Source organism: Lacerta agilis, chromosome 3, assembly GCF_009819535.1.
Source record: "Lacerta agilis isolate rLacAgi1 chromosome 3, rLacAgi1.pri, whole genome shotgun sequence".
Taxonomy (NCBI): domain Eukaryota; kingdom Metazoa; phylum Chordata; class Lepidosauria; order Squamata; family Lacertidae; genus Lacerta; species Lacerta agilis.
In genome coordinates, this window is record NC_046314.1 from 13,854,678 (window position 1) to 13,882,380 (window position 27,703).

Sequence of the window (27,703 nt, forward strand, 5' to 3'; positions counted from 1 at the left end):
AGCTCTGTTTATTTGACTTTCTGTTTCTTCCTTGCTTGAAACTGTTCTGTTTTATTCTTGACAGACTTGATTAGCATTGACAGTGCAGGATCTATGGATTTCTTGGCTGCAGGCTTTGCCATATTGTTCCCTCCCCCAGCTGCCTCAGCAAAACCTTGCTCTCTTCGACGAGCTTTCTCCTCCAAAATCTTTTCCACTGCTTTTGTTTTCTTAAAGTTTGGATCTGAAGGATCCAAATTAAACAAATGAGAGGTATACATGGCTTGGAATCTGGCATCAGCAACATTAACCTGCGAAGAGCAAAAGAGGATGCTTTAACTGCAATAGCTAAAAAAAGACTAAGAGAAAAATGTGTCCTGCGGGATAGTTGTTAATCAAGAATCTAGATCTTAAGGAAATGTGAAAATGCAACAGCCTGTTTTAAATATAAATTTTGATCCATACAAAAATAGATTTATTTCATTCTAGGAAGGTGGCATTATTTGGGCCTTAAGAAAGTCCTTGGAATTTTTCTTCTAGATAGCATATCCACATACACCCCATAAACACAAAAAAGATGTAAAACATTTTTGATTTCTGACACCAAGTTCAAGATCTGCAACTCAATCCTTTAACTGTCCCTTTGGATAGAATGATATAAAATGTGTTTTTGCATAAATCGTAATGTAGTTATTGACCAGCACTGTTATTAGGCTTCAAGAGGAGGAAGCTCCTAGTGTTACCTGGAAGTCATCTGTCAGCAGTTCCTTCTTTTTCACCAATAGTTTCTTTTTCTTTTTGCTCAGGTTCTGCTGTTCCACTATCTTGTTGTAATTGAAGTGTCTCCTTTCATCTTCCTCATCATCCATCACCAGCAGAGCCATTTCGGCCTGTTACAATCAAAACAGATAGGATGTGTTTGCACAACATTTCACCGAATATGGGCTGCAAATGTTTCTGTGCCTCATCTAAAGATTTGGGTTGCTAATGCATAATAGCAACAGCTATAATTGCCTCATCGGTGCCGGAATGACAGCCTACCAGCAACCCCCATGTAAGACACTCTAATATATAAGCATCATTAATAAATGTGAATAAAAGAAAAACTTCAAAACTAGATCAACCATCTCATGGTTTGTTTTTGCAACTCATTACTTTTTGCAGACTTATTACCATTTAGTTTCCATGTTTAAGGTAAATGCAACTGTCACCCAATGCAACTTTGCAGCAATGTTAACATTCATAACCCCAGGACTTCATTCCTATGTCTAATCTTAATAATACTTCAGCATGTGATCTACTACCTTATGCTTTTCCATGTCATCTTCATTTTCTTGGGCATTTTCTTCTTTCTTGGACTTCTTATTTGAACCTAATTATAAGCACAACACAAATAAAAAGCAAGTTTTTAAATATCCAGGTGTAACCAGATCAGCGACACTGCAAGAATGTATGCACACTCTCCTGAATGCACACTGCAGAAGACAGTTACATTTATTTGAGGAAAGTCAGCTGTACATCAACACGGATGCCCACAGAAAATGGCCAGAGCCTTTTCCAGCTATGAGCAAGTAGAAGGAGTTGTTAGAGTGGGGGGTTGCCAACCTGGTGCATACAGGCACCACAGGGCCAGTGAAGGTTTTCAGGGGTGCCCCTGTACAGGTGCTCCAGATCCGAGCTTTCATTTTTTAAAGAAGTAAGTCTCTGGCCCTCTTAGAAACAAAGTTATAGGGAGAAATGTGCAGGTACCTTCTAAAGGATTCATTTGCAACGAGTGGTGTAGCTACCTTTTATATTTTTCCTGGTACTGAGGAATATTCCCTGTTTTAGTAGGTAGCAACAGCATCAGTGTGTGTGATCTTCATAGTCCGGGGCAGCAGGACATAGCAGACTTCCCATGGTAAACACGAGATTGCCAAAGGTGGTTCTCTCTCTTATTTTGTGTTCTGCCACCCTCCCCATGACAGTCATTTTGTGTTATGCCATGCATCACAGCAGCTATCTCAGGATCAGGACCTCCAGCATTTTCTCAAAACTGAAAATGTGTCCACGAGTCCAAAAATCTGCATTTACTTATTTCTAAAATCTAAATTCAAAATCCATATTCAAAAGGATGTATTGTTTTACAGGTTCCCAATAGGTGCTAGTTAGGGGAAAGGAAACAGTTTCCTTCTGAAAGAATCAAGCTTTTAAAATAGGAAGTTAGTGTGTGCCACATACAAGCTGCATTCACACATAACAATAAGTGAGACTTTCTGGCTTAATGTGGTTTATCTGAAACAAGCAGCATGCGTGCTGCCTGATTATTCCAGTTTCTCTCCTCCCCTAGTATGAGCAGGTTAAACAATAAAGCTACAAGTTTTAAGAAACCCTGGTTCCCTGTTATCTCTGAACCAAGCAATGGGATTTACAAGTCATGATTACCAAGTCCACAACAAACTATGGTTTCAGGTTGGCTAGTGATCATGCTTTGTTAGGGAGTAACAACCCACCCATGTTCCTTTGGTCAGGCAGAACAGGAATCAAAGGATTCCTGGTTTCTTTATGCCACTCATGCGGGGTAAAGTGAGAGTGACTGGGCAGTGAGCACAAGGACGTCTGACTAATTGCTACAGGTGAACACAGTCATACGATTAAGAGTAATGAAAGGAGCACCCCTCTAAAATTATGTGGAGTATACATTACGTAAAAGCTGCTCTTTTTCTGCCCCATGTACAGAACTCATTCTAAGCAATTCCCCAAAGCATTATGTTTTTCTGTCGAAGAGCAAAATTGCCCATGGCATGAAACATTTTGAAACAAGCAAACCACAATGCTGCATGTGACTCCAGACTTGGTTTCCAGGAATCAAAAGAGAACAACAATCAAATCAATCATCTTATAAAAAACTGTTCAGGTATGATAAAACACAGAATATATTATGTGTTCGTAACAGCAACAATCCCCTGCAGTTTGTATGAACTTTGTTTTATAGGCCAAACAGGCCCAATTGCTCTCAATTTGTTTTCCATCATTGGCCAGTAGGAAATAGGCATTTTGTCTTTTGCTGAAAAAATAAATTCACTACTGAAAAGTTAATAATCAGGTTGGAACAGTCATGAAAGTATTTTATAGTTTATACAGCTTGGAGCCAGGCTCAGCTGTAGCAATTTGCTATTTTACTTGATGTTCCACAGTCAGCAGATTGCTTTTTCAAACCTTAAAACGCATTTGAACATTAAATGAAACCTTTAAAACATTATTAGAGAGAAACACAAAATGCATTACTTGAATTATTAGCTGCATATATGTGCTCAAATTCCAGCTACAACACTTAGTTTCATAAAACTCAATGGATGTTGGTTAGGGCATTTAAGAACATACTAAGGAAAATATCTGCAGTTGCCCCAAAACTTTCAGCTACAATCTGGAGAGCTGTATTAGTTAACTTGGCTGTTTAATAGGGATTTGACTTGTTTTAAATTGTAAGCCACCCCCTGGGCAAACTGCTTTAGAACCTTGGGGGCATTTTTCAAAGAAGCTTATGGAAGCAGCATGGAGGAACGCTTTTCAAAAGGAAGTTATAAATCTTGCTAGGGACTCCAGAAATAGCTATTTGAAATATGGTGGCTTTCATTGTCAGGAACTATTTCAGTAAGAATCAGTTCTATAACCGTTACTTTAATGTAACATAGTACAACCACCTATCAACTGCAGAAGGGTATATATAGTTTATTTTTATTTTTCTCAACGTTGAAGGAACATAAGAATTTACTTAGCTGTAAATTCTACTCCCGTTTTATTCCCTAGATGGTGGTCTAGAATTCAGGGGTGGGGTCTTTAGAAGAGAGGTGGACTAGGGGGTATTTCCCACATTGCCATTATATCATGCTCTATTTTTTACAAAGCAGAAGTCAAAATCCCATACCCCAGCTTGCTTGACAGAAGACAAATAGCAGGCAAACAGGTGGGAGCTGATCAAATCGTAAAGGAAACTCAAGCAACACAATTTAGCCATGGGAGTGGGGGAGAGAAGCCATTTCACTCACTAAGGAAAATTATACTGAATTTTGATGCTAGGGTGGGATAAATATTGGGGCTCTCCTTGTTTTAGCTTCCTAAAGACAGTATTTTGCCAGATGACCTGGAGGCTACAATCCTCCCTAACATCTCCCCTTCAAAAGCACTAATATTCTCCCACTATTGGCAATTGATAGCTACTGAATGATCCTGCTCCTCCCATCCTGGTGATATTCCTTCTCTCATGCTTCACTGGGCAGCCACTCTAGCAGGACAAATTACACAGGAAGTAGCTTCTAAGTATTTTTGTGTGTTTGTTTACCTGTCCTACTAATGCTGCCTGACTCTCAAGGATTTCCTTTGCCTAGTTTCTGTAGCTCTTCTCAGTTTAGAATTTCCTATAAATGCCTCGATTTCTTAACCACCTCCTAAGCAAAAATACAACCCATCCACTGATTTGTTTTACAGTAGTTGCTCTTTCCTATAACTTCTCCTGTTTTCAATATCCTTTCTGACACAGAGTGACCAAAAGTGTGGCAAAAAAATATTATATACTGGAAAATACATTTGCCACTTTTTTCCCCATGACATGCTAATCTGACATTCACTAAGCTTTCAAAAATGAACCAAAATTATTTTGCTGCATGGTTGCAATCCATTTAGAGCCTCATCAGAAAGCATGATCCCTAAGGGTTCATCATCACATCTTATGACTGAAGGATATTTAGGAGCCTTTGGTAAGGGAATTTGTCAACATTTCTATGAAAATCTTAGTACATGATATCTACTTAGCCACCTTTCACAATAGAGAACATCTAACCTGCTTTCCCAAGTTCCTCAGCAAAGTATGGGTCATTCAAATCAACATCAGATGGGCATTCATCTTCCGTCAGTGTTTCATCAGCAGCCGCCTGAAACAAAAACATTGCATTTCAGTTGCTAAACGCCAGCAATGCATTAGTAATATAAGCAAATGTAATATACAAACACAAAGTTTCCAAATAAAAGTTTCAAGGAGTAACCTCAGGGTGAATATTTGCAACACAGGAGAAGAGTGATTTAAAATGGCTGCTTTCAGTGAAATCAAAGCCACTATAGGACTGTAAGCATCAATATGGGCTTCATTAACAATTACATGAACACATACACAAATTTCAATGCTTTATTAACTTTTGGGTGATTGGTACCATGGAGAATAGCTCTTTCTCCCTTCCTCAGAACCCTTCAACAGTGAGCAGCTGCCATGCAGTAGACAAGCAACTAAGATGTTTGCAAGAACACATCTATCTTCCAGCTGTCCAATACAAGAGGTACCTTTTGTTACTAACCTTCTTTTTGTTGTTGTTGTTCCTAAACAAATAGCACCCACCGTACCTTTCTGTATAGAAGCCACTGCTAGCTGAATAGAGTTGGAAGATAAGTATTACCAAACCCAGGACCTTCAGCAATAGTTGCCCTGGAGAAAGTTGTAGCAGAAGTTTTCTTTGGAGCATGTGTGGGGGACCTTTGGCCCTCCAGATGTTGCTGAACTACAACTCCAAACAGCCCAGCAAGCATGGCTAATAGTTCAGCAACATCTGGAAGGCCAAAGATTCCCAGACCACTCTTTGAGAGTAGCTGGAGATGTGTATCATTTGACTTATGTTTAGGATAATTATGTAGAGAATATATGGAACAGTAAAGCAATACAGTGCAGTGGGTTTGTTATCAAGTGTAGATACGAGAAATTCGGGTGCAACTTTATACTTGACCTTAAAGATCAATGTGTGGGCTAAAAAGGAAATCACAATCTCTCAGCCTAACCTCTCTTCCAAGACAAGTTATGAGGAGAATATGATGCAATCTCTCTATAATTCCTTTTTCTTCCTTGTAGGAAGTGCAGGTTATTAATGTGATAAAGCAAATAATAATTTAGGATTCAATGAGGCAAACAAGAAAAATAATCAATGAACTTCTAATAAAGACAGTGAACCCGAGGTCATAACCATGTGTGCGATGTCTGGGGCAAATGCTACATTTTCAACAATCACTGATCCAACACAGAAATATCCTAACAAAAATTACTTATTAGAATTGGGAGATCAGCATCTCCAAATGACAAACAAACAGTTGTCTGTTCAACCGAATTCCTTCGCTGACATATTCAGAAATAATGGACATCCATATGGAGTCAACACTCTCAAGAGTAATAAAAGGCTAGCCTCAAAATTAAGCAATGTCTGGCACCCCTCTTGTTGATTTTAGAGAAACAATGAAGAAAAGTCCATCATCATGGGGACACTGTCATCAGTTTTCCAAAAGAAACCCAAAATGTATATTTCTTTGAAGACTTTCCCAGCGTTAAAGATACGCTTTTAAAATTCTGCAGGCAAAATTTGCTCACCACTTAAGACTTTGGACAAAGCTACAATTCTCATCCAAGGCTTGGCAGTTCCAACATGATATTTCAGCAGCAAGAATGACCATTCCCTTTAGCAATGCAGAACTTATCAAGGACACAAGATCAAAGGAGGATTTTCTGGATAGGCTAATACACTTATTTTCCTTTAATCACAACTTAAAAAAAAAATCACATGGCTGCCAAAGGCAATGAAAAGCGCTCAGGCCTGTTATGACTTAGTGCTACCTTGATCAATCACTTGCCTACTCTCAAGCTTTCTGTTAAAGCACTTTGAAAATAATGTATCTAAGAGGAATAGAACACAAGTTGTAAAGCTGTGTTCCAGGGAACTCATGGTTCCTTTGAGGCTTTTATCAGGGGTTCGTCAGCAACAGTGGGAAAGATTCCACATGAACCTGCCAGTACAGCAAGACAGTACCAGAGGCTCTCCTCAACATGCCTGCCTCCACTAGCTGAGATGTAGTGAATGGCGACAGGGGCTGAGCCTTTTCAGTGATGGCAACTAGAGAGGCTCACGCTGAGTTGAACTGGCACTTATGTTTGTTTTTTAAGCTGCTTCTTTTACTTTTGTTATTTTATAACATTAGTTTATGCTGTATAATGTCCACAGCCACTCTGGAAATAATTTTTTGAAGAGTATGATATAAAAAATTATTGATTAATTAATATCAAGTTTCTCGGAAGACAAGATTGTGTCCACTGTTACTAATCTTCTCCTGCCATGAGCAGCCCCAAGGGTGTGCTGGCTTTCCAAGCTATACATGCAGACATTCCTTGACAGATGTGTCAACCTGGAAAAGGGTCCCCCTAAAGAAAGTAAATTTGTAGGGCACTTGATTAAAGTCTTTACTACCTTCTGTTTTTTCTTCAGTTTCCTTTTCTCTTTCTTCTTATCCAGAAACTGTTCCCATGGTGTCAGCGCATCCTTCCCTTCCAACTTGTTTCTTACCATTTCTTCAGCGCTTTCTTTAAGTCCTGAGGTCAACCAGAAAAATACATGTAGCCAAGATAGCTCAATACCTGTATCTGAAAATCTGGAGGCAGTTAAACATCACACCCGCATGAAGCTACTGTCCAAATAGCAAATCAGAAAATACTATTGGTGTACCAACTGGGGGGATTATAGAGATGGAGTTGCTCTCAAGGGACTTCATTCTTAATTAGCGGCAATGGCTCAGTGGGTAGTGACAAGCAACATTTCTCTGTCTCTCCAGGATTGTGGAATTCTGCAGAATGCTATCTCATCACCTTATCTATCTATCTATCTATCTATCTATCTATCTATCTATCTATCTAGGGTGCCATTATGTAAGGCTGAAGTCTCTAATATGGAGTTAACACCTAGTGTGCACACTTTCTCCTTCCCCCAGTTCTAGCAGTTTTTGTACTGTAGAAATGGACAATGAATATGGCAAGGACAGAGGCATCCCTAACAACTGAGATAGAGCTCTTCTTGTCCTCCATCAATAGTCTTGAAGTGTTCCTGGATGTGCAGCTGAATCTGGAAGCTCAAACTGCAACTGTAGCCAAGATTGGCCTTCCTCTACTCCAGCTGGGAAGAACTGCAATCTTTTCTGCTTGTTCGAGATCTAGAAATTGTGATTCACATTGTATTTCAGTTCAAGGCCAGCTGGTTGGCTCGACTTGGGGCTGTGCTCAGAAATAGTGGAAGCCCACTTCTGATTGGCTTAGCAAAAATGCAAGAGCTCTAGATACAGACTAACAACTTGAAAAACACAGCAAAAAATGCACGTGCCTTTGACATAAGGGTGATGATAGTGCTCCATGACTAATTTTTATCTTGAAAAATTCTCTGCCACCCAAAAAGTTTCAGAAACCATGGCTCTGGAGGCTGCACTGATGGACACCTACCCCTTGTCATCCAGGCACAAATTAAAGAGCTGCTCTTGACTGTTAACAACAGATCTATATGCATGCTGCTAAAATTATTTAATCTGCTCTGTTGTTTTTAATTTATCCATTTGTTTGATGGTGCTTTAGTATGCATTTATCACACTTTGAAGGTTAGGTCTATTTGTTTATTATACTTTTACAGTTACTTGGGCTAGACTGGGGCAAAAGATAAATGACAGACAGAAGGCTTCTGGTATAACAGGAAATCCAAGATTCAAAACACTAATTCAGTTATTTAAAAATTATTTTAGAAAAATCAGAGAAATTTAAATAAAGTGGCTATTACTAAAATTAGTCAGAATAGATAGGCAGACAGAATTTATCTTCTTCTTATATTAATTTTCATTAGCAGCTGCAAGAACAGAAAGATCAAAAGAAGATGATGTTGCTATCCTCTCCCAGTGTATACTCCCAGAGGGAGTTGAAATCATCAGCCCACTAACTTAAGATTGTCATCTCTCTAGTTCCCTTTCGTCATCTTTGTGCACAAGGAGAAATCTTTAAGGATAGCATTCCAGGCCTGTCAACAGCTAGAAAAAGTTGCATATCATATTGAAATGTTTGGTTGAAAGAAACATCCTCTTCCCCCAGCCCCCTCCAATGACGACTTCATAAGGCCAACCAAACAAAAAAACCCACATCCCATGGAATAGCATACTACTTGAGTTACAAGAGACTACAAAAGAGCATAAATCAATTTCTTCTAAAAGTCAAGTTATCTATCATTAAATGTATTGTCTTCTACACACACTGCAGCCCCTTGTACCCCTGAAAATCTGCTCCTGAGGTTGAGAGCCTCCAAAATGGAGAGCTGAAGCTGGGGCAGAAGAAAGGCCGGTAGAGTGTAGCAACTTTCGATCCAAGAGTGCGCTATTTTACATTTACGGACATGCACACTCTGTTTGGACATAATGCCAACCCATGGTTTGATACTAAACATAGTTTAGTGCAAACCAGTTTGCCGTTATACCTGAACCGACAAACTATGGTTTGCAATGACCCTGCAAACCAAGACTTCAAACCAGCAAGGTTTAGTGTTACATATGAACCAACACACACAGTTATTTATAATGACCAGTAAATAGAGGGCCAGATCTCCATTTCTAATGTTTAGCTTAGGAACAAGTAATTTTAAAAAAACCATAACAGGGTTCAAAGCGATCATTTACCTGTAAATGGAACTGCATGCACAGCCAAAACTTCCTTTTCCAAGTTTAACTGCAACAGCTACAATTCCTGTTTTTCTAAACTGAACCTTAAACACAGTGTGTGATGTGCTAGCAGTTTAATGCTTTTTCCAGCACAGGGAAAGATAATAATTCTGTCATCCAGGAGCACGTACTGCCTTTTCACCTAAGACCAAAACTATCATGCCCCTTTAATTATATTTTTACTGAATGGACATGATGGGAGAAAGAGCTCCATTGAGATCATGTACTATCCTTATATAACACATATTCTGGCAACTGCAAATATATTAAATAATAATTATTATTATTGTTATTATTATTATTATTAGCAGTACTAATATTATTAGCAGTAGTAATAGTATTTTCTCACCCACCCTTCATAATATGGTCCCACAGTACAACAATTTTTAAAATGCAGTATCAAAATCAGCTAAAAGAAATTACAGCCAAGAGAATGAAGTGGATCCCATAAGAAGATATCCAAGATGTCAAATGCCAGGGGAAAGATAGGTGTCTTCAGCTGTTAATAATTTTGGAAACAGACCAATATGTGTGTTCATATGAGATATATGCAAATGGTGGTTTTTTAAATGTACTACTGTGATCTTTATCACCTTGTTGTGGTTGTTTTATTGAGTGACTATTACCCACTATGAGATAGCTAGATTGAGGGACAGATATAAATACTTCAAATGAAAATAAATAAGTAAACTGAATGAGTTTTCCAGATTTCTTAATCAACTGCCTAGAAAATGAAATCAATTGCTCCATCTGGAAAAGTTGGAGTGGAAGGAACAGCCTTTTCACGAAACCAGAAAGAGGTTGAACTTCCTCCACAGATTAGATTGTCTTAGAAACTGCCAGCCAAATTAGTTTCTAAGAACAAATGCGATTGTCTAAGGTGTGACAATATACAAAGCGTAAGAAATAAAATGAGCTGTTTAGAGCAAACAGAACATATGGTTAGAGGCTGAAGGAGGCACAATATATCCCTACGTTCATCGATTTAAAAATGCACACATACAGTCACAAAACTTTCTTATTTAACTCTTACTACTGAAAATTCAGTGGAACTGTTGAAGATAATGAACTGCAGAGTCTCCCCACAGCAAACCACCACTGCAGAGAAGCAGACTGTGGACCATGTTTTCATGGTTTGTGAGCCACTGCAAGGGCAGAAATACCTTTGCTGAAGGGTAAGATATAAATCTCTTAATAAATAAACAAGAACAGGACACAGACATGGAGTGTGGAGAACTAACAGGCACTGTTCATTCCTCTTCCTTCTTTTTCTCCACATGAGACTGGCTGTGGAAGTCCTTGTGTTAAGACTTTCCCAACTCACATGGAAACTGCCCTCATCTAAAAACAGGTTTTGACAGCTGCCATCGGGTGGCTGCTCCATAATGCAAGCCATTTATTGCAGTAGCATCCCATGGGATTTGGAGACAGAGGAGGAGAGACTGTGGGGCGGAGCGGGGCGATTTTATTCACCCTATTGCAAACTTTTTGCCTGGAGGTTTGCAGAGACACATTTCCTCATTTCAAGTTGCAGTGTAAGAACGCCGTGCTTTTTAGAAGCAACAAGCAAAAGAGAGCAGCTGAAAGTGATTTGTGCATGGTTTTCAATCAGAAGACATGAATTAACATTGGGTGTGCACATGACACTCAGGACTCAAGTCTTACCTTCCACAGGGGTGGAGTGAAGAATACTAAGGAGGTGGAAGAAGCAAAGAGCTGCATTTGTATGTGGAGGCATTTGGCAGCTGCCATTTTGAAAAATGAAACACAATCGTGCTTGCATGGCATCTCTCTTCCATTTGCATATTAAAGGCACAAAGCCCCACTTTAGGTCATAGCTGGCAACTCCATGTTTCTTGTGGGGTGGGGAAAACCTCAAGGCCACAAAGATAATAAGTCAAGGAGTATTCTTCAGCAGCTCACCAACCCCTAATATTATTTCCCTTAAACAGTGGTTCAAAGCTCAGCAAAAATAAGCCCCAAAAGACAGAGAAAAAGAGTGAAAGAAATGTTAGCTTTAAAAAAATATTTCAGTACCTTTTGAAACAGTAACTTGGAAATTAAAAAAAATAATAATTAATTTGCACTGTTGAAATGGTTACATATTTCTATTGCTGAATTTAAGCTGGTCATTATTAAAAAAGAGAAAGGGGATTAAGGAACACTGCAAATATTATAAGCCATCTACCTGGAACCCATTTGATTTCCATTTCCATATCAGTTTCTTGATGTTTCTTTTCTTTTTCCTGGATACTCCTAAGTAGTTCTCTGTACTTTGCTATTTGCTCTTCATCATCCTTGGAGTGTTGCTTATGTTTATCCCTGTCTGTTGTGTGCTTTACACCAAAATCTTTAAAAGAAAAGAGAAAAAGAGGAACTTCCAATGAATAGATATAGAAGTCTAAAAAGGAGAGAAGCTCATCTTAAGCATCATACACCAGGGATGTGGAATCTGAGGCTTTCCAGATGTTGCTGGCCTCCAATTTCTATCAACCCCAGCCAGCATGGTCAGGGATGATAGATGATGTAGTTCGTCAACATCTGGAGAGCCACAGGTTCCCCAGCCATAGTCTGCACTGACAGAGTTGCTCTTCCGGATTTTATACTGGGACTTTTTGCACACAGAGCATACCGTATCACTGAGCCACTGTCAATTACCCTGAATTTAAATAGGTCTTGTATTTGAAAATGAATCGTAGTCAGAAACACTTTTTCACCAGCTCCACCTTGTGGAAAGCTAACACAGATTTTCCCCAAGAATTGCATTCTTAAATTTAATCAAAAATCAGTTTATCCTTTGGGGAAAAAATACTTGTAAAGCACAGCAGACCAAGATGAAATGGAATTGACTGCATAAATATCTTAATAAATATATAGAAGAGAGTAAGAAGCACAGAATACTCTTCTCATCTGATCACATTTTTTTTTTTTTTTACATTTCTTTTCTAACAGCTGAAATTCATTTCCCCCCTGTTTGTGCTTAATGCCACAATAAACACACTGGCTAGAATTCTGTCATGTACCCAGTAAATCAATGAATAAAACATCAGGATGATGTTAAGGAAATGGCTGTGTATTTTTCTATTAAAAGCTTCTTTCTGAAAACATAATTAAATTCAATAACTTTCCAAACTGGAAATACACCAAAAAGTCTTTGGTCTGGTGACACAGCTTAAACCACCTTTTTTTAAACTATAGTGTACTTTCATGTAGCCTGGAGACCACGATGAATACATAGTGCAATAAAAATAAGACATTTTCTGTAGCAATAATCAACAATAGTAGATTAAAAGTATTCTTTCTGCATTGTGATGCAGCTGTGATAATTTGTACGGAATAAATAAAAAATGGAAGTATTGCTGGCTTATACGTTCAGTGAGTAACTGGGATGTTAATCTATCAGCTTCCAAGTGATATCCCATTTGATACTCCTAAAGAAAGAAAATGTGCTAGTTTATTTCATGCGTGCACACATTCCACATAATACAATTAGTTACCTCTGTACTGTATACCATATAGATCAGTACATTGAAAACTCACTGAAACAACTAGGGGGAAAGTATATGGGAATATCAAAGTCCCATTACAAGGCTTTAAAAAGTTATATGGGCAATCAAACTAAGTACCTTTCCAGCTATATTTTGGGTTTCTCTGTATTAAAAATCAAAGTGACAACCCTTTGGTGTAATGGTGTGTGCCACTGTGAACTTTTTACATGCTTGACTTCCACAGATCATGGCATCAGTATAGATGACATAACTGGATATAAAAAGAGAACCCCATTATAGAACTATATCTGAGCTGGGTACTAGTCCTTATCCTATTGTGACCTGGAAGTTATAAGTAAATATTCTGCTCTCTTAATACTTAATGTAAAGATCAGAACACTAGTTCTTTGTTACCAGCAAAGATTAATTATCACCTCCTGTAGGAAAGAAGGGTTTCTACATAGACCAAGGGTCAGTAACCTTTTCCAGCCGTGGGCCGGTCCACCATCCCTCAGACTATGTGGTGGGCCGGACTATATTAAAAAAAAATTAAAAAAAATGAACGAATTCCTATGCCCCACATAACCCAGAGATGAATTTTAAATAAAAACATACATTCTACTCATGTAAAAACACCAGGCAGGCCCCACAAATAACTCAGAGATGCATTTTAAATAAAAGGACACATTCTACTCATGTAAAAACACACTGATTCCTGGACTGTCTGCAGGCTGGATTGAGAAGGTGATTGGGCCGCATCCGGCCCCCGGGGCCTTAGGTTGCCTACCCTTGACATAGACAATAGGATCTTCTTTTGAAGGTAAACTCAGGGTTCAGGAAGCATGCAGGATAACCAATTTAGTCATTTATCCCTAGGGTCATGCCTTTTGAACCACAAACTAGGCAAGGGTAACAAACAGCAAACAGACAGGAACTTGTAGGAAATAAACAGTGGCACACAGGAATGAAGATGTTATAATCATCCCTTCTCCATAAGCATATATTAGCTTAGTACTTAAACCCCAGCTTTTCAATGGCCGGTAGCTCAAAAGCTCAACAGGGACCCTCTTTTCACTCCACACTCCCAAGTATAAGCCCTATCCTTCATGGGTCCACAGACCAAGGTGAGAGAGACACTGGAACCTTCCAGGTACAGGACCAAGACCAAGGTGAGAGAGACACTGGAACCTTCCAGGTACAGGATATTGATGGGGAAAGCAGAACTGTCACAGCTCTCCGATTCCATGACTTGGGTTCCACCCTCTTCAGAGCAAGTATACCTCTCCTCACCTTTACTTTTAATGTGGGCACTGTGGCAAATTGTCAAACTCACTATCTCTAGGCTGTTGATAGGGATCCTGTTACTCTTTGAAGAGTGTTGTGTGATTTGCTGCCCACTTTTATCTGTAACTTCGCTGTTTGAAAACAGCATCCAGGCATGCTTGTCACTTTTATTCCAAGTAATAAATCTATCCTTACTTATTTCCTACACCATGAACTTCTTCTAGGCATTTGGTTAAGGTTAGAAATGCATATTTGTAATGGATGCATGTTTTAACTGCAGAAAAAGCCCCTCAATCTATTGGGAGTGTGCACAAGAGTACATGTGAGTGCTGGATACACACGTGGGTTCAGAAACACACTTTGTAAGAATGGCAGAAGATTTAAAGTTCTCACACTTTCTTTGTCATCCCTGAGGAAGTAGATCATTAATGCACCAGTAAAGGGCTCAAGCCTGTAAGATGCATACCAAATGTTATCCACAAATGCACACATCAGCTGGCAAGGCTCAGTCTTCACAACCCACAGAGTATTAAGTTTCTCTACAACTGCATAATTTCAGGAACCAAATTCCAAGGAAAAGAAACATTTCCATGAATGGTAACACTAGCCAGAGCTGCAGCGATTCAATTGTTCCCAAGGATCAAAGAAAACATACTTCAACCACATACACAACTCCCAAACCTTGTTTACAGAATGGTGGTTAATAAAAATTGTTTGGTCCCAGCCACCTGTCAAATTTGCCCCTCCAGGGGTGGGGAAATAAGGATCTGGTTCCCTATCCATGCTTAACTTGCTTGGCTCCCAGTACGTTTCTGAGCACAATTCAAACTGTTGGTGCTGACCTTTAAAGCCCTAAACAGCCTCGGCCCAGTATACCTGAAGGAGCATCTCCACCCCCATCATTCGGCCCAGTCACTGAGCTCCAGCTCCGGGGGCCTTCCGGCGGTTCCCCCTCACTGCACGAAGCAAAGTTTCAGGGAACCAGGCAGAGGGCCTTCTTGGTAGTGGCTCCCGCCCTGTGGAAAGCCCTCCCATCAGATGTCAAAGGAATAAACAACTGTCTGATGTTTAGAAGACATCTGAAGGCAGCCCTGTTTAGGGAAGTTTTTTTAATGACTGGTCTTTTAATGTATTTTTAATCTCCTGTTGGAAGCTGCCCAGAGTGGCTGGGGAAACCCAGCCAGATGGGCAGGGTATAAGTAATAAATAATAATAATTCTGTGTTATTATTATTAACACAGAACCTTCACAAATACAAGTACCTTGCTGTTCTTCCTCCTCTTCCTCACTTGATGAAGCCAAGTATGCTTGGAAGTCCATGTCCAGAAGTTCATCTTTTTTAAATGTTCGGCTGAGGGAAGTCACTCTCTCATGATCTGTCTCATCCCACGTGATGTCTACCTTAAGATGGAAAAAATATTGTGCTTTACCTTCAAGTCGCACACGTATATGCATATACATATAAGGCCTGGCTTAAAACAAACTCAATCCTCACACTAGACCACAACAAAGACTCAACCATCATATTCAGAATTAAAATTTATGGCTGTCAGCATTTCTTGCTGCTCTCTTGAAGGATTTCAGAACAGCCCCATTCCCCAGTATTCACCAGAAATTTAGTTCAACTGCAAATGAAATATTAAAAACTGAAGAGCCAGTGGTTTCTAAGTGTTGTTTTATGACCTGGTCAGCACTCTGTGCATGGTTGAAGTGTTTACTGCCTTGCCAAATAAACTTCCTTTGAAAGAAAGGAGAAGTAATTTGAATCCCAAAAATATATTTTATTCTTGGATATTGTCCTGATGGGCAGTAGTGGTGGACATTATCATTATCATTATCACCATCATCCTGTCCTACGGTTTTAGCAGAGTGTAGAGTAGGGCTCAGTTTACTACTTTTGCATTTATTCACATGGTTCTTGCTAGGGTGTCTGAATTCCTGACACAGTCCTGTTTAAATTCAGAGACTGTCTATGCTATTCTTTTCATGTATTGCATTTGAAGTCCTTTATGCCAGTACAAGAACTTATTATGTTGATATATTGGTATTTTTTATTTGACATGTTCCCTGTTCAGAGTTAAGAGTTACTTATGTTTTTGTTCAATTATACTGGAATGCAGTGGTTTATGGAAATACACAGCCAATATCATAAACCACAGGAGACAGGGTGAAAATGGGGTCATAAAACATGAAATGGGTATATCAGAGGTGAAGCAAAAGATGTATTCTCATGCTATTTGGTACAGTGGCACCTCTGGTTGCGACCAGGATCCGCTCCGGAGCCCCGTTCGCAACATGAGCATAACTCAACATGACGCGCCGAATATGCGCACACGCGTGGTGCGATTCTGCGCATGCGCGACACGCCGAACCCGGAAGTAACCCGTTCCGGTACTTCTGGGTTCGGCACATTCGTAACCCGTACCAAACGCAACTCGCAGCTATCATAACCAGAAGTATGACTGTATATGTAAAATAAACTTTAGAAGTGACATTCTCTCCTAGAATGTTGTGGTTGATTGTGAAACAAAACAGATCACTTTTCAGTCAATACAGAATTCATAAGGCTCTCTGATTTTAGCAACAGCCAATGTGGCAACAGGGTTAGAGCACTGGACTTAAGATGCTGAGTTCCTAACCCTGAGCTCCTAACATACAAATGCAATTGTATTCAGAACATGCTTTGCAACAAGCATCAGCTACCTGTCACCTTTGTTCCAGGATTTACAAAATTTAAAATGCAAACTTTCCAGTAACGAAAGGTATTTTTCCCAATTGTACTATACACACAGTTTTAAATTTTAAATATATATATGTGGAGACTGATGTGTGCAACAAATGATTGGTTACAAAGACAGAAAAAACAGAGTGCTTAGAAAATATGACTGTAAACAAATTTACACGAATTCATTGAAAAAATGTCTGTATCCTTTTATTTCGTGAAGTGGAAGAACATGTTAATCAGATGTTTAGAAGATGTGACTAATGTGTTTGGAGTAATACAAATTCAACAAGCACATTAAAAGCAGCTAGCTCAAGAAAAAAAAAGACTATGCAAAATGTATTTTAAGCTTTTTTAAAAAGAAAACTCCCAGTCAACACTGCCAAAAGCACACACATACACTGAGCGAGGTCATGAACCCACAGAAATCCAGTGCACAAGTCCCCAGGAAGATAAAACACGAGAACTTCACTTTTGGCTTTTGATAACTGCATCAACACAAAATGGATCATTCCCGCCTTTCTATCTACAGTGTGATCACTGCTGTATTTACAATCTTTACAAATTAAGAACTCAGAAAGCTAAACAAGTTCCAAAGGGCTACAAAAACACTGTTAAGGTACCTTTGAAGTTGACACAGCAGCAGATGTGAAGTACTTTGGTTTATAAGCGTCCACTTCTGAGGCCACATCCTTTGGCTCGTCATCAAATGTCACATCATCTGGAATGAATCTTAAAAGCCAAAAAGAAAAGGATTTGTTATTAAAACAGATACAAGGCTTCAAAGGAACAAATGTTGATAGGCCCAGCCTCTCTCTTAATTAATATTAGCTGTTATTAGAAATATTAGAAAACAGTTGTTGCTCAGTCCATGGTTTGGGTGAAGAGGTCAGACAAAAGTGTTACATTTCACTCAGCACAGGGAATGTCTGGTCAGCTCCAGTTTAACCCCACTGAAAAATATGGTGACACCCCAATTACTGTTGCTGAAGGGGGGGAGGGGGGGAACCTGTAATTCACAAGGCCTTGAAGGGTAGGAAGCCAGTAAAGAGGCAATAGCTTAGTGAAAAAGCACAGATGTTGCACATGAAAAATCCCAAATTCAATCCCTGGGACCTCCAGAATCTTGGGAAGCAGAGCTAGAAAAGACCTGTCAATGAGACCCTGGAGGCACACGACCAGACAGAAGACTATACTGAGTTACAACAGACCATTGGTGTGACTCTTTTTAAAAGGTAGCTAAGTATGTTTAAGGTGAAGTTCAGTTTATTTTATTTATTAGTTAACTTTATATATCACTCTTCATCCAAGGATCACAGGGTGGTAGCTGTATTACTGGTTAAATGTTTAATGGTTATTGTATTTGTTTAAAAACCAATTAAAATTTGTATTTAAAAAGGATCACAAGATAGTTTACAGTATAAAAACCATAACAAAACCACAGCTCCACCTCTCTGCAGTTGTCACAGAAAGGACCAGTTAACATCATCAGCACCGAGAGCTATGAATTAACCATCCTCTGGTCAAACTGTTCAGCAATTCAGTCGCTTTCAAAGCAAATACTCTCCCCGATATCCAGTAAGACATCACCAACTCCAGTGATGAGTGTGAGAAACTGAGAAGGGACTTACTTAACGGCTCTCTGCTTATAGCATTGACACTGACAGTGAAGGAGCATGACACTCTAAAAACGTAAATTCAATTTTGGATGCAACATTAAAACACAACTTTAACTGTGTTAAAAAGCACCCTAATATTCAAAAGATGCAAGACACAGAATTGAGTCTGGTGTCGGAAAGGTAGCTTCAATGCTTTAAAACAAAATACAGTGGTGCCTCGCAAGACGAAATTAATTCGTTCCGCGAGTGTTGTCGTATAGCGGAAATTTCGTCTTGCGAAGCACGGTCGGAGGAAGCGCTGTCTTACGGGTGGGGGGGGGAATCGCAAAACGTTTTTGTTTTGCGAGTTACGGCCATAGGAAAATTTGTCTTGCGAGTCACCCTTTCATTAGCGAATGCCTTTCATCTAGCATTCGTCTTGCGAGGTACCACTGTATAAGAGAGCCAGAGTGTGTCAGGCATTTGAATGTTTCAGCTGGAATTGAGAAATCTGGGTTCAGATTCAGCTTGGCCATAAAACCACTGGGATGCTAGAAAAAAGTTAACAACTTCTGTCTCGGGAACCCTCTCTCAAAAAGAATAATAATAATTAACAATCTTCATGAAGCTGTCGCAGGAGGAAAAGAACCCCCCCCCCAATACCTCAGGTCCACGAAAGAACAACTGCTTTCAAATTCCAATCCATCACATTCTTCATAAATTTTGTTGGCTGTTTCGGGAGTGTCACACTCTACAACCGCATAGAAATACTTCAGTCGCTTGAACTGATAGTCTCTCAGTTTTTCCTTATAAATGCTTTAAAGGAGAGAGAGAAATCAAGTAAGGCTAAAAAAAAATTGAAGGAACATTGAAGTATAATATACTGCAATCCAGTTCTCACAGCTGTCCACAGCTGTGTGGCATAAGAGTATACGGGAACATATGAAACTCTTCATGAATATGTTCTGATGTACTTCAGAATCCGAGTTCCTTTACAACTATGGATACTCCAGAGCAGCCTTCACCAGCCTGGTGCCTCCTGATATTGTTGGACTCCCACCCGTCCCAGCCAGCATGGGAAATACAGTGGTACCTCGGGTTAAGAACTTAATTCGTTCTGGAGGTCCGTTCTTAACCTGAAGCACCACTTTAGCCAATTGGGCTTCCCACTGCGCGGCCAGAGCACAATTTCTGTTCTTATCCTGAAGCAAAGTTCTTAACCTGAAGCATTATTTCTGGGTTAGCGGAGTCTGTAACCTGAAGCATTTGTAACCTGAAGCGTCTGTAACCTGAGGTACCACTGTAGTCAGGGATGATGGGAACTAGAATCCAGCAGCATCTGGGGGGCACCAGGTTGGGGAAAGTAACTCTATAGAGTCATGTGCCAGGATATAAAGAGAGTTACTTTTGCTGTACCCGAGGGACTGTATTCATACATAAATGGTTGTTTTTACTTTTTTCCCCTTTGAACAGCAGCTCTCATGCTGTATCTCTTGGAACTCCCTTGATTTGCAAAAGCATCTTGCTTTGTGGCATCAGGAGCTATCTTTGAGACATAGAAGTTCAAAGGTACTCTGAACACAGCGAACTATTGGTGAAAAACTTTGAATCCCATCCCAAGTTTGCCAATCCCTCCTAAAGAATAGTTACCCAAACCATGGCATGAAGTCAATGCATAAGTGGCCCTATGCAGAAGTGAGCATGACCTTAAACTCATCGGCTGGTCAGGAACTTAGCGCTAATACAGCCTTCTTCAGCCTTGGATCCCTGGATATTGTTGCACTACAACTCTCATTAATCCTTGATGGCTAGGCTGGATGGGAATGATGGAAGTTGTAAGTCCAGCAACATCTGAGGAACCAAGACTGAAGCCTTCTGGACTAAAAGAACTGAAAAAGAAATATGTGTAATACGTAGTTTAGGTCTCCCCATACAATTCTACTGGCCACTGTTTACATAGAAAGCCAGATATATCTCTGCTTTAAGAAACATATGCATTTACATCCCCTAACTTCCTCCAATTACTTATCAGCATTATTATAATATCACCGTATATCTATCTACATGGCACTTGTGCCAAGAGGCCTATGGTCTGAGAACAGAAAGCAATGAATGAACAAAAGTGGCCATGCTAATTGTGTTCTCTGAAGCACCAAACGTGGTGAAAATGCTAAACAAAGGTAAAGCTGCATTATGGTAACAATTAAACTAGCAACTTTTCCCTTTTCAGACTTTCAGAACTGATGGCATGTCTATAGCAGCAAATTGGCAGTGTTCACCCAGAGAGAGAAAGGTTCCATCTAGTGGTGGAAATTCATTGTGCAGTATAATGTCAATACTTGTCGCTTTGATACCCCAGGGTCATTCTGCTCATCATCCACCATTGCAAATGCAACATGCAGCTGTAGTGTTCAAGCTGCTCAAATGGTCAGCCCTGCCTGCCTCCACAAGAATAATATAAAAACAAACAAAAACCGATTCATTGGATTTCAAGAGCAAAATTATATATGTTTGTGAATGATTGTATGTCAGGGTTAAACACCTGTCATTCTCTGTGACATCATCAGGAAGGCTTAATAGTTCAGTTGGACCATTCACTTCCTCCTCTTTCATTCTCTCTTTCCCAAACTCTGAAGGATAGATCTAGAAACAATAAAATGGTGGCATTACATTGTATTAAGTGCCTTGAGAGTAGCTTGGGCTTAGGTTTTAAATAATAAATTTCCCCATCTTTCCCTTCTGCCTAAACTATGATTTAAACAATGAAATCCACTACTCACATTGCGCTATGAAAAGGTCTTTATGCATGAGGCTCAACTGACATGGACGGCAGTTCATGGTAGACTGCTTTAACAGCAGAAATGTCTCAACGTTTGGTGTTCTGCTTCCATGCCTCACCAGTATACATTTTCCACAGAGTTCTATACTAAAGGATTCCTTATGGATTCCAGAAAAAAAAGATCTGCATTTACTGTCCAGTTAAAAGAGCATTCAGTGAACCCAACTGTGCTGCAGAAATGTCAGTTTGCTCTAATATAGGAGTGGCAAACTTATAGACCTCCTGGTGTTGTTGGTATTCAAAGTCCCATCAGCCTCAGCCAACATGGGCAGTAGTGAAAGATAATAGGAGTTGTAGTCTAGTAACATAGGGAGTGCCACACACTCCTATTATCTTTCATTATCTTTGACACCTCTCCCCACACCTTCAGTGCCAGTCTAACTAAATATTTCCAATGAACCACCACTATTTCTCCAGCACAACCCATGCTAGTCTCACAGTTGCAACTATTTGCAAAAAGATAGGTGGATTCCCCCCCCCCACTTCCCCAAATATGCATTATTTGCACTCTGCTGTTGAAAACAAGTGCTTACCTTTACAGAAAAGATAAAACCACCTTTAGGTGTAAATGAATTAAGTAAAGCCAGTAGGTCCTTAGCTTTCAGTCGATCCCAGTCCATGTTGCAAACTGCCAATCTACGTGTGATCTGTGTGTAAGAAAATAATTTCACAACAGCTGCCTAGACCTTTAAGGTAACACAATGAACTGCATATATCACCCTAAGTAAACAAAAATACAGTTAGGAAATTAGATTTGCGTACAAAGAGGACTCACAGTAGAGTATGAGCATGGCTACAGAGCTTTCTGCCTTGGAGAAGAACCAGAAAACATGATCAACAAATTACATATAGATTTTCCTCCTCCAGTAAAGATCATATACCTTTGGCTTGCTGTTTCCTCTTCACATACATATACATACACATACACATGAAGCCAGACAGACAGTTAACCATTCTTGCCTAATCCAAGGAAGGATAAGAACCCAGGACAGCAAGGATAAACTGCTAAATCCACAAAGACAAAACTAAGGGCAGAGAGTACAGAACCAGAATTTCAACAGAGGTTCTGCAACTATTTTGAGTGGCTCCTGCTTTAGTTTTAGCCTGGTTGACAGTGAAGTTGCAAAAACTGCATCTATAAGCACTGAAATTTTAAATGTGTTATACAGAAATACTAGAAAAACTCTCGTCCTATAGATGTTAGGCCTTCCCTCCACCCCTGCTAATGAAAAAGTGAGCTGTAAACTTGCTGCGAGTGTGGAAGGCCGCAATCCTATGAACCACGTACTTATGGACTTGCTTTTCATGAGGACTGGCCTTGAAGGAAGGCAAAATACGAAAAGCACTCTCTCTACAGAAAAAGCTACTTAAAAGATAATTATGTAGTTAGGTCTTTCAAGATTCCTTGAGCCTTACCGCATCTGCACGAGGGGCATCTTTAGCCAATTCTCCCCATCCATGTTCAACTTCAGGCTCCTTTGGAAATATCTCAGCCAAATCCTCCTCCTCTTCATCATCATCAGAGCTGGTTTCTATATTGCCTTTCCCCCTTGCCAAATCTGGTCCACTGTCGCTTTCATCTATCTCACTTTCATTTCCTGCTTCTTCTTCATCTTCTGAACCACTTTCTTCTCTCATTCCTCCTTCCTCTCCCAAGGTGCTTTCCTCTTCCAGATCCCTGCTATCTTCTGACTCACTTTCCTCTTCAGTCTCTTCACTACATTCCAATTCATCAAGATCAAAGTGCTCCACATTTTCACAAGTTTCCTTTTGCAAACAATGTTCATTAATATGGCTGCTGAAAGAATAATCTTCCTTTCCTAAATGAAAGAAAAGCAATACATTTAAACATACACATATTCAATATAGGTAAAGGGGTAAAGGGACCCCTGACCATTAGGTCCAGTTGCGGGTGACTCTGGGGTTGCGGCGCTCATCTTGCTTTACTGGCTGAGGGAGCTGGCGTACAGCTTCCAGGTCATGTGGCCAGCATGACTAAGCCGCTTCTGGCGAAACCAGAGCAGCACACTGAAACTCCATTTACCTTCCCGCCGGAGCGGTACCTATTTATCTACTTGCACTCTGACGTGCTTTCAAACTGCCAGGTTGGCAGGAGCAGGGACCAAGCAATGGGAGCTCACCCCATTGCAGGGATTTGAACCGCCAACCTTCTGATCGGCAAGCCCTATGCTCTGTGGTTTAACCCACAGCGCCACCCGCGTCCCAAACATACACATAAACATACACACGTACAATATAGTATCCAAATCTGAATTACAGCTAATTATCCCTCTAAAAAAAGATGGCACCTCAGACATGCAGTGTGTGAAGAATGGAATATTGCTTAGATTTTCAGTGGTGACTGAGATGTTCATTGACCAAATTGTAGCTTACAATAGCATGCATCTAGCTATCTGGGAAACCAAATGTCCAAGACTACCTGTCAAGTGGCAAAAATAATTCTATCACACATGAAAGTGGGCAAATTCCATAGGAAACCTTTTTTAAAAAATGTAACTGTTTTTTACAGCACATTTATTTAGGGAGGAAAATAAAACTACTCACTTTGGTGAAAATAGTTTTCACAACACTGTTTTTTTCATGGTTTCTATTTAAAAGAGACATTCCGGGGGGGGGGTCAATGGATGGGCTTAAGGGGATCTGCAAACTAGGCGAGTGCACACACACAAATCCAACACAATAAAAAAAATTCTAAGCAGAAAGCTTATGTGTTTATGTGCACTTTTCCCTGGAGGGGTTCATAGTTTTCATCAGATTCTCAAATGGGTCTGTCACCCAAGAAGGGTTAAATGCCACTGCTCTAAGTCACAGGTGAGAAACCACCACATGCAATCCTCAGCACTTGACCTCAATTCTTGTGGGTGATGAGGGGGAAAACAGATCTAGGACAGTTTTCCTCCTCGTTTAACATATATTACCTCCACAAAGTTTACCACTAAGTGCACTTCTTTCCAAATCATATTTAGAAAACTTACTGATCTTTTGTGACACCAAAAAAGAAATTATTGTGCTAGTAAAATAAAAAAGTCTCCAATAAAAGAAGTGTTGCATGCAGAAAACAGAGGCACAGAGAATATTATTCATTAAGGCTATGAGTCTATGCACTTATTTGGAAGTTCCACTGAAACCCACATAGGGGTTTGGATGAGCAAATCTCAGTATATTAAACCAAGATACACACGAGCCTTTTTTGCTCCTCCCTTCATGGCAAGGCATTTTATGTAAATGGGGAAACTGCAGATACCAGTTTCAACACAAGCCAGGGCCTTAAAGTCCATTTCAAACCATGGTTTAGGACAATGGCTTGTTTCAAAGCTGATGACCATAACTTCCCAGTTCAAATGAAATGGGAAACTGCGGTATGGTTCATTAGCTACTTCCTGGTTTGACTGCTGCACTCCGCAAAGGGTGAATCAAAGGGGCATGTGTGCATAAGCAAAAGACTCACGCATATCTCAGTTTGATAAACTGAGGTAGGATTATCCAAACTGGCTAATAAAATGTTACATCCAAGGAAAAGCCAAGTAAGATTGAGAGACAGGTGACAAATTTCAATTAATTGCATTCAACCAACCCAATTCATTTCTCTTATGGTTTACATAACTGTCTATGCTGCTAATCTTCACTGCTTTTTCTTTTATAGTCTTCAGGTTCTCAGGATTCTTTCTGCCTTGCTTGTTCTGCTTCTTTGGTGTAAGATCCTTTACTTGTTGAAATTCAGTCACTTGTGTGCCTTTTACAGTCTTTTTGGACTTCAACGATTTGCTTTTCTGGCCTTCATTTTTGAAAATACCCAGTTTTGACAATGAGGAACTTTTATCTGTCCCTTTGCTTTCTTTCCCAGAGTTACTATCAACAGCAGACTTCTCAGATACTCTCTTTTCTTTAGGCTTGGCCTTCTCTCTCTGAGATTTCTTCTTAGTTAATTTTTGGTCAGATTCTGAAAGATCCAAATCTGAATCGGAAAGGTCATAAAAGCGTCTCAGGTCCTCAGTAGAGCTGTGTTGAACAGGCCGCCCTCGCTTATCCACAGTGTACTTCAACTTGAATTTTTTATCATGAAACATGGCCTGAAATCTTTTATCAATTTTGATTTTGCGATCTTTTTCTGGCATTTCCCAAAATCTTGGGTCTTTTGTAATGCGGGAAAACCGCTGGTCACTAATTAGCTCCTTCTTAGACTCCATTTTCACACTTTTAAAAAAAGCCAAGCTTGAACTACTAAAGAAAGAAAGAAAGAAAGGTTATGGTACATCCATAAAGCAATTCTATCACAGGAATAAATGCTTCATTCTGAAATTACTGACCGTTTTAATTAAGGAGCAAGGCAGCACCAAGCATTACAGTAGTTTTACAAGACTTACAGATTAGTAAAGTAGGAGTAGCAAACATAGTTCCTTCCAGATGTTGTTGAACTCCAACTCCCATCATTCCCAGCTAGTGGTCATGCTGGATGCAGTTCATGGGAGTGCAACATCATCTGCATGATATGGTGTTAGCTACCCCTAAGCAAAGGAAGAAAGTTACCGTACACACCCAAAGAAGCATATGGCACAATCTGGACAAACAGTGAAACCTATTCAACCTTCTTCCTCACTTTTCAAGTTCCATTAAATGTAGTCTGGTCTGGATAGGACCACAGCTTTTGTGAATATAGTGGCCTGCTCTATCTTCCCCAGAAAAAGGTGCAACTGAAACACCAGCTATAGTTGGTGGAATCCCATACAAAACAGGCAGTATGTACATCTAACCACATCAGCATTTTCTAGTGGCTCAAAGTACTTCTGTCTTGTCTGGATCTAGTGACAGTCTGTTTGCACACAATCTGTTCATCACTGTTTTCAGGCACCAGTTCAGGATTTCCACTGCCTTCCTGGAATCTGATGCAAAAGACAGCAGAGTACAATATTATCAGCATACTGTTGATACCCTACTCCAAATCTCCAGAAAATCTTATCCAGAGGTTTCATGTAGAGGTGAAACAACATAGGAAACAAGCCAATGATGTAGCATAACTGTCATTCCTGGATACTACCTTCTGATATTTGCCCTCCAGGGGTTCAACTGGAACCAGTGCAATATATGTTTTCTCAGAATGCCAAGAAGTATAGGCAAGGCACTGTGAGGTTCAGCAGAACCAACAGAAATGCACCCCACCTCAGTTCCCAACACAGGTTATCAATGAGGAAAATTGATCCCAAAACCAGGTGAGAAGCCAGACTGCAAAGAATCAATATAATCAGCATCATCCAGGAATTACTGGATGTGAGAAAACAGCACATGCATGAACTCTTTGCCTAGAAATGTTTGATAGATACAATTATACTAAATAGCAGTGACTAAGGAGGGTTTCTTACAACAGCTTTTTCCAGGGCAGCTGGCATATTGCCATTCTTGAAAGGAGAACTCATAATCTGCCCCACTCACCAGACATTCCTCTCTGACTATATTGATCAACCATAGCATGCAAGGACTGAGAAGGCAGGTAGTAGCAGTGGGCAACTTCACAGTTCCAGGGATCCCATTAACATCTCAAGATGAATAAACAGGACAAGCAGGTGCCATGGGCATATCAACACAACATGTAAATCCAGTCAAAACAAAATAAAATAAAAAATTCCTTCCAGTAGCACCTTAGAGACCAACTAAGTTAGTTCTTGGTATGAGCTTTCATGTGTGTGCATGCACACTTCTTCATACACTGAAACGGAAGTCACCAGACCCTGTTTAAATGTAAGGTAGGTTTTTCCTTTTGTTTTTATGTATTGTATTAGTTTCTTTTGTCTTGTATTTTGTAGGTTGTATTGTATTGTGTGTGTATTCTTTTTCTTGTATTTTGTGCAAATACCAATAAATTTCTTATAAAAAAAGAAAATAATAATAATATACAACAATGATAAGCCCTCTCCTGAGGAGAACACGGCTGTTAAGCCTGGCTAGCTAATACGGAGCAGAAAAGCGTGGTATACGCTCAAGGGGAAAGTACAGCAGCAATGAAATAAAGCCGAGAAAAGCGCCTCCTACGAACATTTACGAACAAGGTGGCGCTGCCTCCCTGATAAGAGGCGCAACCGCTCCACGGGGCCCACGACACCCTCGTGCTTCCCATACTCACCGCAGCTTCTCCTCAGGATGCACAGGCGCGAGGAACTTCCGGGGTAGGAGGAAGCACACAACCTCTCGTCACTTCCGAAAGACTGCGCGCCAATGCGCGTGCGCAGCGAGCGCTTCCTGGGAAGGCCGGCCC

At 40.0% G+C, this 27,703-nt stretch overlaps 1 protein-coding gene across 2 annotated transcripts; it reads right to left on the bottom strand.

The window, feature by feature from the left end:
* Positions 1-27,634, bottom strand: ESF1 (ESF1 nucleolar pre-rRNA processing protein homolog). Of its 2 annotated transcripts, none has more exons than XM_033142877.1 (14): positions 27,572-27,634; positions 25,031-25,677; positions 22,852-23,255; positions 21,969-22,082; positions 21,139-21,239; positions 19,260-19,412; positions 17,622-17,730; positions 15,539-15,677; positions 11,693-11,854; positions 7,233-7,354; positions 4,799-4,889; positions 1,284-1,351; positions 723-869; positions 1-290 (listed from the first exon to the last, which is right to left on the bottom strand). In XM_033142877.1, the coding sequence occupies exons 2-14, from the start codon at positions 25,641-25,643 to the stop codon at positions 9-11; spliced, it is 2,505 nt and encodes an 834-aa protein (XP_032998768.1). In that variant the 5' UTR covers positions 25,644-25,677; positions 27,572-27,634; the 3' UTR covers positions 1-8. The 2 variants fall into 2 exon arrangements, with proteins under 2 accessions (XP_032998768.1, XP_032998769.1); XM_033142878.1 differs by having other exon boundaries at positions 25,061-25,677; positions 27,572-27,633.
* Positions 27,635-27,703: the final 69 nt, after the last annotated feature.

Excerpts from the sequence above, each read along its gene's own strand:
- ESF1 (XM_033142877.1), bottom strand. The coding sequence starts at position 25,643 with ATGGAGTCTAAGAAGGAGCTAATTAGTGACCAGCGGTTTTCCCGCATT. Across the intron at positions 15,678-17,621 it reads CTGCTGTGTCAACTTCAAAG|GTAGACATCACGTGGGATGA; the intron begins GTACCTTAACAG and ends TTCCATCTTAAG. Across the intron at positions 7,355-11,692 it reads GGAAATCAAATGGGTTCCAG|GACTTAAAGAAAGCGCTGAA; the intron begins GTAGATGGCTTA and ends GGTTGACCTCAG.